The sequence below is a fragment of the Aotus nancymaae genome, unplaced genomic scaffold, assembly GCF_030222135.1.
Source record: "Aotus nancymaae isolate 86718 unplaced genomic scaffold, 86718_ANA_hifiasm-v0.15.2.pri h1tg000108l, whole genome shotgun sequence".
NCBI lineage: Eukaryota > Metazoa > Chordata > Mammalia > Primates > Aotidae > Aotus > Aotus nancymaae.
This window is the reverse complement of record NW_026988523.1, coordinates 37,446,644-37,459,108: the sequence shown is the minus strand read 5'-3', so window position 1 is coordinate 37,459,108 and position 12,465 is coordinate 37,446,644. Positions and strand designations below refer to the sequence as shown.

Sequence of the window (12,465 nt, the reverse complement as noted above, 5' to 3'; positions counted from 1 at the left end):
CATTGGAGAGAATTTGAGTCTAAGTTATGGAGAGATTAAAACTAAGAGTGGGAGTTTAGATGTAAGGAGAATGACAATTAAGAACCACTGAGGATTAGTGAGTTATAGATAAGTGTGGTATATTCAGATGGTTTACTTTGCAACTGCAGGAAAGATTTTTTTTTTTTTGAGAGAATATGGATACAAGAAAGCAAAAAGGACAAGTGCTGTAAGATAATCTAAGAGTGAGAGGCTAAGAATCTGAGTAACAGCCTCACCATGGGAATGGAAGGGTTGTTTGAATCTGAAAAGCAACAAGAACTTTTTGGCTATGGTTTCAGAAATACTATGGAGTCTCAAAGTTTGATGAATGCTTGCCTGATTTTAGCAACATCATGTCTTGGAAATACAGGAGGGAGGAGAAAAGATGAGTTTATAACTCAAAATCTAAGAACACATGCTAATGATCAATTTTTTGTGAATCTACTAATTTTCAGGGATTTCCTTTGGTGCTGACTCCTCTTCTCTCCCGAATTATCTCTTGATGATGTATGCTCCATGGAGCGGGTCAATGAGACTGTGGTGAGAGAGTTCGTCTTCCTCGGCTTCTCATCCCTGGCCAGGCTACAGCAGTTGCTCTTTGTTATCTTCCTACTCCTCTACCTGTTCACTCTGGGCACCAATGCAGTCATCGTTACCACCATTGTGCTGGACAGAGCCCTTCATACCCCCATGTTCTTCTTCCTCGCCATCCTCTCCTGCTCTGAGACTTGCTACACCTTCGTCATTGTACCCAAGATGCTGGTTGACCTGCTGGCCCAGAAGAAGACCATTTCTTTCGTGGGCTGTGTCATCCAAATGTTTTTCTTCCTCTTCCTTGGCTGTTCTCATTCCTTCCTGCTGGCAGTCATGGGTTATGATCGTTATGTGGCCATTTGTAACCCACTGCGCTACTCAGTGCTCATGGGACATGGGGTGTGTATGGGACTAGTGGCTGCTGCCTGTGCCTGTGGCTTCACTGTTGCACAGATCATCACGTCCTTGGTATTTCACCTGCCCTTTCATTCCTCCAATCAATTATATCACTTCTTCTGTGACATCTCTCCTGTCCTTAAGCTGGCATCTTACCATAACCACTTTAGTCAGATTGTCATCTTCATGCTTTGTACACTGGTCCTGGCTATCCCCTTATTGTTGATCTTGGTATCCTACATTTACATCGTCTCTGCCATACTTCAGTTTCCTTCCACATTAGGTAGGTGCAAAGCTTTTTCCACCTGTGCATCTCACCTCATTATTGTCACTGTCCACTATGGCTGTGCCTCCTTTATCTACTTAAGGCCTCAGTCCAACTACTTCTCGAGCCAGGATGCTCTAATATCAGTATCCTACATTATTGTAACTCCATTGTTCAACCCAATAATTTATAGCTTGAGAAATAAAGAGTTCAGATCAGCCCTTTGTAGAATTGTGAGAACAATTTCCTTGTCATAACATTAATCTTGATTCTGGCCAGGCGCAGTGTCTCATACCTGTAATCCCAGCGTTTTGGGAGCTGAGGTGAGCAGATCACCTGAGGTCAGGAGTTCAAAACCAGCCTGGCCAACATGGTGAAATCCCATCTCTACTAAAAGTACACAAATTAGTCAGTGCAGTGATGCACTCCTGTAATCTCAGCTACTCAGGAAGCTGAGGAAGGAGAATTGCTGGAACCTGGGAGGCAGAAGGTTGCAGTGAGATCGTGCCACTGCACTCCAGCCTGGGCAACAGAGCAAGGCTCCATCTAAAAAAAAAAAAATCTTGTTTCTGCTCTTTCCAAACAGTAAAGCACAAGCTATACAGGGAAAAACTCCCAGAACATAAGTGATCAAGCAATTGAGCATCATGTACAGGAAAAGAAATCATTTCCCTTCATCTCCAAATATAAAATTTAGACAAACACAACTGCTTGCCACATTCACATGAATTGCTGCCTTTTGAAGTTTTTTTTTCTTCAATTGAATGAAAAATAACATGGCTATTATGGAAAGCATATGTATGTTCAGAATTTTAAGCCCTTGTAAATACTGTCACCCAATCTCAGCCAGGCTGAAAACTAACCCTGCAAAATGTGGCACAAGCCTAACTCTGTTGTAGGAATTCAGAAAGCTTCTATCTCTTGGATTTTTCCAGATGTTTTCTGAATCTCAGTCTTCCAACATAGTCAGATCACAATTGTTAAAAAAGTTATCCATTTCCATGCTTTGAGTGTATTAATGAAATATGATTATTTCTCATTTGTAATGTAGTGGCACACATCTAAATTTGGTGAGCATACCTTGGAGATATTCACAGGTGAATGGGTTAAAGAGAAGACCTAAAAATCACCCAGAGTGACTAGGTAGGAAAGGCGAGTTAAAACTTAAGTCAGTTTCACTAACTATTTACCAAGTGGAAACCTTTGCATACAGAGCAATCAGTCTGTTCTCTATGCAGCTCAAGAGTTTGCATGTACATTTGAGACCAGAACTTTAATCTGATGTTTTCATTCTCTCTCCTTTCTGCAGGAGTGATAGCAAACAGGAAGTTCCACAATGGTGATGATTTCTCACATTGTATCTCTTTTCAAGATCCATTTGTCAATAAAAGTCTTCTGAGTGATTTATTTTGCTTCTAAGTTTTTTCCTTTTCTTCCACCAGTCTCTTCATCAGTGACATATACCTTCTAGGGGCTTATGTCCTGCTTCTAGGGGTTGAAGCAGGAGGGAAGGAAGTGGAATGCTTTGTTCACAGGCCCTCTTTATAATAGGACATTTGCCAAGAATGTAAATCAACTGCATTTCTTCCATTTCTTTGAAGCTTGAAACTTGCTGATCATGGGACCTGAAAATCACAGACTGATGCAAAATTAATGTCAGTGGCCACCAAGTTGTCTTTTCCTTGGCCATATTGCTCACTCCATGCCTCCAGCCTGTCAAGTTGATTCATGAAAAGTATATAAGCTGAGTTTAATGTGTTAATTATTTATATCTGCACTGTGTGCTACTGTTTAAAAATGTTACTTCATCTAAACTTTAGAGCACCCCTGGAAAGTATATATTATGATCTACATTTTGTAGATGAGAGAAATGGCAGTCAGACAAATAAAATGACTTGCCTACTAATGATTAAAAGAATGAGTCCACATGATCTATTTTCTTTATTAATGCTTTTATAGTGCTTCTACATGGCCCTTGAAAAGACTGTGACTTTAATTAATAGGGTAGAATGTGTAAGTATTCGCCTTTAACAATAGAAGACTAAGCCACATGTCATCTGTGGGAAGATACACTCTTGATGTTAAATAAATAGTCTTTTTAATCTTGTTCCTTTCCAAAAGCTATGAATCCTGTTATTTTGGGGTCTGACGCCACAACACTGACAAGTAGGCAGGATCACTTTGTGTTAAGAGGTCATGAACACAAAAAATGACTGTCCTGTCATTTTATCCTTCCTCTTATTTTTTCCATGTGAATGAAGATTTAAGTTGACGTTGGGCCTGAACTCCCACATGTTAAAACTGAACATCTTGCTCTCTCTGTTCCTCTTTTCACACATGTGCATACACACATATCACTGTTGTCCAGTCATATGTAATTTGCAGGAGAGTGGTAAGATTTTTAGATTTTTAGTTGGCTTTAGCAAGAGGGTAAAGTCCCTTAGGCCTTCTAACTAGGCCACGAATGCTTACTTAGCTTACAGAGAAATCTGCACTTGAGTTTTAAGCATAAACTCAGCCGATAATAATAAATTGATATTCTGAATTCCCATTCATCATTGTCTATTATGTATATGTGCCTTCTGAATACATCATAGGAAAGAGAAAAAGTTATACCAAGTCAGGGTTATGGAATTTCTGTTACCTCAGCCACAAAAAATTATAATAGCACTAAAACCAGATTTGTAGCCTATGAGGCTGTCTTCGTAAATTAGGACCAATTTTCTAAGACATCCTTTAACGTTGAACAGATCAATGACAATTGAAGTCATAAGACAGCTCTCACTGAGTGCCAAGACAAGTACAAATTTATACTAACAGAAGGCAACCCATATAGTAGCTGTTTTCTGTTCCCCATATAAACCAATATCCAACCCTCAGATAAATCTTTATTTTTGAAAAAGCTTTTAGCTTTTAGGTGGTTTTTTCCACTTCTGTAAAGAAGGTCATTGGTAGCTTGATATGGATAGCGTTGAATCTGTAAATTACTTTTGGCAGTATGGCCATTTTCATGATATTGATTCTTCCTAACCATGAACATGGAATGTTTCTCCATCTGTTTGGGTCCTCCCTTATTTCGTTGAGCAGTGGTTTGTAGTTCTCCTTGAAGAGGTCCTTTACGTTCCTTGTTAGTTGTATTCCTAGGTATTTTATTCTCTTTGTAGCAATTGTGAATGGCAGTTCATTCTTGATTTGGCTCTCTTTAAGTCTGTTATTGGTGTATAGGAATGCTTGTGATTTTTGCACATTGATTTTGTATCCTGAGACTTGGCTGAAGTTGCTTATCAGTTTCAGGAGATTTTGGGCTGAGATGATGGGGTCTTCTAGATATACAATCATGTCGTCTGCAAATAGAGACAACTCGACTTCCTCCTTTCCTAATTGAATACCCTTTATTTCTTTTTCTTGCCTGATTGCTCTGGCTAGAACTTCCAGTGCTATATTGAATAGGAGTGGTGAGAGAGGGCATCCTTGTCTAGTGCCCGATTTCAAAGGGAATGCTTCCAGTTTTTGCCCATTCAGTATGATATTGGCTGTTGGTTTGTCATTAATAACTTTTATTATTTTGAGATACATTCCGTCGATACCTAGTTTATTGAGAGTTTTTAGCATAAAGAGCTGTTGAATTTTGTCGAAGGCCTTCTCTGCATCAATTGAGATAATCATGTGGTTTTTGTCTTTGGTTCTGTTTATGTGGTGAATTACATTTATAGACTTGTGTATATTGAACCAGCCTTGCATCCCCGGGATGAATCCTACTTGATCATGGTGGATAAGCTTTTTGATGTGCTGTTGCAATCGGCTTGCCAGTATTTTATTGAAGATTTTTGCATCTATGTTCATCATGGATATTGGCCTGTAGTTTTCTTTTCTTGTTGAGTCTCTGCCGGGTTTTGGTATTAGGATGATGTTGGTCTCATAAAATAATTTGGGAAGGATTCCCTCTTTTTGGATTATTTGGAATAGTTTCAGTGGGAATGGTACCAGTTCCTCTTTGTATGTCTGGTAGAATTCGGCTGTGAACCCATCTGGACCTGGGCTTTTTTTGTGTGGTAGGCTCTTAATTGCTGCCTCGACTTCAGACCTTGTTATTGGTCTATTCAGTTCCTGGTTTAGGCTTGGGAGGAGGCAACTGTCCAGGAATTTATCCATTTCTTCCAGGTTTTCTAGTTTATATGCATAGAGTTGTTTGTAATAATCTCTGATGATGGTTTGAATTTCTGTGGAATCTGTGGTGATATCCCTTTTATCATTTTTTATTGCATCTATTTGGTTTTTCTCTCTTTTCTTTTTTATTAGTCTGGATAGTGGTCTATTTTGTTGATCTTTTCAAAAAACCAGCTCCATTGTGGAAGACAGTGTGGCGATTCCTCAAGGACCTAGAAATAGAAATCCCATTTGACCCAGCAATCCCATTACTGGGCATATATCCAAAGGATTATAAATCGTTCTACTATAAGGACACATGCACACGAATGTTCATTGCAGCACCGTTTACAATAGCAAAGACCTGGAACCAACCCAAATGCCCATCGATGATAGACTGGACAGGAAAAATGTGGCACATATACACCATGGAATATTATGCAGCCATCAAAAACGATGAGTTCGCGTCCTTTGTAGGGACATTGATGAACCTGGAAACCATCATTCTCAGCAAACTGACACAAGAACACAAAATCAAACATCGCATGTTCTCACTCATAGACGGGTATTGAACAATGGGAACACATGGACACAGGGAGGGGAGCACTATACACTGAGGTTTGTTGGGGGGGACAGTGGGGGGATGGGGAGTTGGGGAGGGATAGCATGAGGAGAAATGCCAGATAAAGGTGAAGGGGAGGAAGGCAGCAAATCACACTGCCACGTATGCACCTATGCAACAACCTTGCATGTTTTTCACATGTACCCCAAAACCTAAAATGCAATTAAAAAAAAAAAAAAAGGTTGGGATGCGCCACTCACTTCAGAGCCTGTGGATAGGATCCCGGAAGAGCTGACTGACAGAATCTGCAGAAGGTAAGAATTCTTACCAAAGTCAGCTCTCCCAGATATCTGTCTGCAGTGCCCTGTAGAGAGGAGAACGTAAAAAATTTCCCTTGTCTATTCCGTTCCAAATTCAGATCAGCAGGAGAAAAACATTTTACGAATGAGTTCTTTGAATTTTAACTTTTACCAATTTGCTCTGGGTATGATCTACAGCCTCCTAGGAATAATAAAAAGTCCTTCTGTGCATAAAAAAAAAAAAAAATCAAGATTTTGCTGGCTTCATAAAATGACTTGGGGATTTTTCTTTTATATTCTCTGAAGAATCAGTGAATCATTGAAATTTTATTATCTTTGCTGAAACCATTGGGGACTGGATATTACTTTATTGAAAGGTTTACAAATAATTCAGTTGTTAAATGTTTGTATAAGTCCCCAGTTTCTTCCAGAATGAATCATATTGTGGTTTATTAACAATTCATTTATTTTTTTCTAAATTATACATAGCTATATATAATGTTCTTTACAGTATGTCCTTATTAACTTGTTATTCTCTGCAGCATCGGTGGTTATATCTCTTTTATTATTTCTTATAATGTATATTGGGCTTTTCTTTCACTACCAGTCTCACTAGAGATTTGTCAATTTTAGCAGTTTTTTGTTCAAAGAACAAACTTTTGGTTTTGTTGGTATCTGTATGGTAAGTTTGTTTTCTAATTTATTTCAATTCCTATCTTTTCTGTAAACTTTTTTTCCTCTAACATATGACTTTAAGGCTCTACATGCAGCTTTCAGTCTCTCTTCTTTTCTATGTTGAAAAGGAAGTCTTAGAAACATGTAGCCATAAATATATTTATGGAGATATTTATTCATTTTGCTCACTGATGCATGTCTAGTCTAGAGCTGGAAGGGTGCATGGTATATAACAAGTGATAAATATTTATTGCATAAAAAATGAATAGAATACATTACTAGAAAATCCCCATATGTCTGAAACTTAGAAAGCACACGAGTAAATAATAGTTTAAAAAGTAATCATATTTTAGTAAGAAAATATTTTTAAATACTGTACATGGAAACTTGTGATATTCAACTAAAATAGTACATAGAAGGAAATATACAGCCATAAATACATTATTTATATATAGATAATGGTATTATTTTAAAAGATACATTAAACCTCCCAAATGATGGTAGATTTTTGCATTCCTTTCTTTAATTCTGAATGTGTGTGTGTGTGTGTGTGTGTGTGTGTGTGTGTATATATATATATATATATACTGGTGTCTTCCTAATGAATAAAAACACATGCATTATAAACCAAACCCCTCTATCATTGGTAATTTTGTTATAAAACCTAATATATCACATTTTAACACATCTACACTACATTCCTTTGGGTTTTATAAGTCTTTAATTATTTAATTGTTATATCTCTATTAGTCAGGCTTTGTTAGGTTATTCTCCAATAGAAAATAATGCTAAATTCTAAATGGCTTAGAACTACAAAGTTCTGTTTCTTAAACAAGTTGTGTGTGGGTATCATCTCTCAAAAGGTTCTTCTTCCTTTATTCTGTGATTAAAATGGAAGAAACAGCCTTTAAGAGAATAGCTTGCTGTTCTTACTAAGGGGGAAGAAGCAAGATAATAGAGCTGTGCCATAGCTCTTAAAGCTTCTGCTTAATTTTCACAGCACCCATGATCAAGAGATTGGCTTGAAATTTTCTTTTATTGTACTATCTCTGTCATATTTTTTAGTCAATATTATGCTGACATTTGATATGTACATATCCACTCCAGATCTGCTGTCTACCATTCTTCACTCAGCTTTCATCCTCAGAAGTCTGACCTATATGGATTACAATAACAGGACGCAAATATAGAAGATATAAAAACTGGCATGCTGCTAATCCCAGATTATTTCATTGTCTATGGCATTTTCCTGTCTCTTAAATTTCCTTTCTTTTGATGTGCTGTTTATTTTCTAGTGGACCTTGGGTGAAACAGTGATTAGGAGCAAGAGTGACTTAAGAAAAAAAATCCTGAAAATGAGATTCTTGGATTGGCTTGCTTGTATATCTAATGAGTACACAGATAACTTCCTTGTTGGGATAAAAAAGGATGAGTTCATTCCAACATTCAATACCTTTTTTTTTTTGAGACAGAGTCTCACTCTGTCATCTAGGCTGGAGTGCAGTAGCATGCTTTCGGCTCACTGCAACCTCCATCTCCCAGGTTCAAGCAATTCTCCTGCCTCAGTCTCCCAAGAGGCTGGGACTACAGTAGCACACCACCACGCCCAGCTAATTTTTTTGTATTTTTAGTAGAGACGGGGTTTCATCATGTTGGCCAGGCTGGTCTTGAACTCTTGACCTAATGCCATTTAATTACCAGATAAGCACCAGTAATAGCATAGGATGAATTACAAAGGGAGGGCAAGACATTGGGTGATCATGTGGTTGTCACATAGATGGCATGACAATAACAGGGATTTCAGAGATTTCTTAAGCTTCTGGCTTTTTAATTATCATAGAGAGTAAGCATAGACAAAAGGGAAATTATAAGTAATAAGCATTTTAAAAGATATATGAAAAAATCAAAATGTTTTTATGACACATTTGAAGGATCATCTGGGGTTTCAGGACAGCCATGGGCAAGCATGAAGCACACAAACTGTACATTTAGCTTTCAAATTATCAGCCTGACCTGCACTCTTCTATTCAACAAGAAGTACGACTTTGAGACATGAAATGGACATTTTTTAGCAGATCCTAGTGAGGCTGAGACCTTGATGACCCATTTCCTTTAAATTACCCTTGTCTGTTGAGGTAAATACCACACCCCCAACACACACACACACACAGGCACACACACCACATCTAAGGTAATCAACCGTCCTCTACATAAAAGACTCAGGGTTGCTCCTGAAATAATTGCCCCGTCACTTAAATTTGTTTCTAGGCCTACTACAGGAACTAGATCACAATGTAATTGGATAGAGAGGTACATGGTTGGTTCCGTGAACAGATAAACTGCAATAATAATAATAATAATAATAATAATAATAAAATGCCTTTCAATTTGTATCTGTGGGAGTTAGGAGAGTATATGTAGGAAAGAATTGCAAAGATTTTAGCCAAGGGGAAGGAAACATAAATTGGAATTCAGTCAAACTCATTGCTATGGGAGCACTCTCTTGGGCTTCAGAATTTAATATATTGGCTCATGCATACAAAAGTGACATTAATATTTTACTAGCTAATAGACTAAACAAAACCTAAACTAAACATTGATTTATGGTTAATAAGTTGGAAATGCCACATCTTTTCTCTCACTGTAAAGGAATTCATTCAAAGGTTCAGAGAAATAGATGTGTTGGAATGAATTGATTTGGACAACCTCCTTGGCCAGTCCCTAACCAGCATTCCACAGGGGACCTGGAAAATAATCACTCACCAGTGCATCAATAAATGCATCAATAAGTGCATTGGTGATGAGAATATGAACATCTTTGAAGAGTTCTGTGGAAGTTCTCATTCGTAACCTAGAGATGATGGTGATGATGCTACAGAGAAATTGAGTTCACTGCTATCAATAAGAATAATAGTATTCCATGGGATGGAAGGTAGAAGGCTACATGAAACTGTCAGGGAGAAGATACAGAAAATGACCAATATAAATCTGAAGTTCAGATTAATGAGAGGAGTTTTTTCCTGCAGGGATATGTAGAAATGGCTAATGGATAAGGGATTTCTAGCAATGAAGCAGATGAGCAAACAGCTAAAGCGATGTTTGACATTTATTTCATGTCTGATGAAGAGATAAAAGTAAGTTACTGGTGTTTTAATTCATGTCCTCCTACACAATTGCCAATTCAACAACAATTACCAAACCCAAAACCCCTTGATTGTGAGAGCAGATGGGGAGTTTTGAGAAAAGACACTACAGTATGGCCACAATTATATCCTGAGAATCTTGTTCCAATATTTCCCTAGAGAACTTCGCCATCTACTAAGGTATCTATGTACTGGATAAAGAAAAATACCCAGGCCTTCTAGGGATTATAAGATATGCTGTCTATTAACCTATACAGATCCTAAGAGACCCCAAATGCCACTATGATCTACTGTTCAGAGTGACTTACAGAGGTAGGGTATTAAATTGAGTCTTGGCTCAAGTTTACCAGGGTTTAAGGCTGTTTGAAACTGAGCTTAGGCTTCTGTGAAAGTTGATCTATTTCTTGTTTAATTTTATTCCTATTTATATTCCCTTTTTAAATGTCAATTCAAAGCTTGGGAAGTTCGCCAGCCCCATTACTCTTCAGTGGTCTATGATCTATATATTTGCCCTTTATCTCCATGTGTCTCAGCCTCTTGATTTTTTGGTGATATCTTCCCGAATTGTCAGATTCTCCTTGGGAGGTAATTACTCCCAAATGCCAGGACAACACAGGTTTCTTGCTTTCCCTAAATCCTAATCCTTTGTTAAAGTCTGATGCCTTCAATCTTATTTTTTTCCCAATAGTTTTTGTAGTTGTTCTTGTTATTCCTAGTCTCTGGGTTGACTGAAGATTTCTAGCTCATTATTCCCAAAAGAACTCTAATTTGTATATTTTAAGTAAAGTAAATATCTTAAAACATAATATGTACCCTAAATGGCACATAAATCATAAGAGTTTAGCTTGATAAAATTGTTACAAATTGAACATAACTAATAAATTAAATATTATGAGAACCGTGTAGGGCTCCATTGTACTGCTTCTCAGGTATTACATTTCTAAATATAACTTCTGTCCTTACTTCTATCACCATAATTTTGACCTTTCCTTGATCATTATATAAAAGGAATCATACTGTGTTTGGCCTATATCTCTACATATATCACGTCTATGAGAATCTTATTTTCTTTTTGTTTTTTTAGTAGACTTTATTTTTAGAGCATATTTAGGTTTATAGAAAATTGCACAGAAAATACCAAATTCCCTTATGGCTTCTCTCTCCTGCACAGTTTTTCCTATCATTAACATCTTAAATTATTGCAGTATATTTTTTATTTGTTAAACCAATGTTGACACATTCTTATTAACCTAAGTCTATATGTTTTACATTTGGGTTCATGCTACATTTTTCAGAAATGCATAATGTCATATATCACAATTATGGTATTATACAGAATAGTTTCACTGTCCTAAAAATGCCCTGGGCCCCACTGATTTTTCCCTCCCCGCCTTCTCTGAATCCCTGGAAACCACTGGTCATTTTACTATCTCAATACTGTTGCTTTTTCTAGAATATCAGGTAGTTGGGATCACATACTATATAGACTTTTCTGACAGTTTGTTTTCACTTAGCAATATGCATTTAAGGTTCCTCAATGACCTTTCATAGCTTGAGAGCCCATTTATTTTTCTATTTAACTGTTCTTTCACCAATACCACACTGTCTTGATTACTGTAGCCTTACAGTAAGTTGAAGTCAGATACTGTCAGTTCTTCAACTTTGGTCCTCTCTTTCAATATGTTTTAAAATGTTGATTTTATTTTTATTCAGATACGATGAGGTCAGCAGATCAAGAGATGACTGCCATTGAAAGATAGTTGATTACTTAGAGTTCCTGAGTGCCTGAGTGGTAGGGGGCATATCACACCACACGTGAAGTACCATGGGGAGAATACCAGAGCACAAAGTTCAGTTGTAGGCAGAGAGCAAGGGGAAGTTTTGGAGAGCCTTCATAATGGTTTTTGAGGCAAAGCAGGGTAAATGGTTTTGAGCAGGTTTAAAATTGGCAAGTTTAAACAATTTCACTGGGTTCCAGGACTATCCTTAGTTGTCCGATGCCTGGTGGGGTGATTAGGATAAGAAAATAGTATCCCTCAGTCCAAGAGTGTGAAAAAATAGGCAATTGTATGTGTGACTTCTGGATTTATTTGATTGCACATGAAATTAAACTCCCTGCGAATCTGCTAACCCCAGGAGGGCTGGTTTCTTTCTGGTCAGGAAGGCCTCAGATGTCAAAGCATCAAATATGGAAACTAGGAAACATGTTTAATATCTAATTTTCAACTCCCTGACTTATTAGATTCTGTCTTTAATTTCTGTCAGCCTCATCATGCCTGTGATTCTCTCAAATCAACAGCTTGGGTTTGTAATTTCATCCAGATAAACAGATCTCCTTGGAACAGAAGCAATTTCCAGTGTTTCTTGATGGATTTGCTTTCTTCAGATTTTGACATAAAAATTTCTACTATACCTTCAGCTTGT

The 12,465-nt window shown here is 37.4% G+C and overlaps 1 protein-coding gene across 1 annotated transcript; it reads left to right on the top strand.

The window, feature by feature from the left end:
• The first annotated feature begins 537 nt into the window (after positions 1-537).
• LOC105715542 (olfactory receptor 10K2) lies at positions 538-2,162 on the top strand. Its single transcript, XM_012449966.3, has 2 exons — positions 538-1,234; positions 2,116-2,162. The coding sequence occupies exons 1-2, from the start codon at positions 538-540 to the stop codon at positions 2,160-2,162; spliced, it is 744 nt and encodes a 247-aa protein (XP_012305389.3).
• The last annotated feature ends 10,303 nt before the right edge of the window (positions 2,163-12,465 follow it).

Excerpts from the sequence above, each read along its gene's own strand:
- LOC105715542 (XM_012449966.3), top strand. The coding sequence starts at position 538 with ATGGAGCGGGTCAATGAGACTGTGGTGAGAGAGTTCGTCTTCCTCGGC. Across the intron at positions 1,235-2,115 it reads TCAGTTTCCTTCCACATTAG|GAATTCAGAAAGCTTCTATC; the intron begins GTAGGTGCAAAG and ends ACTCTGTTGTAG.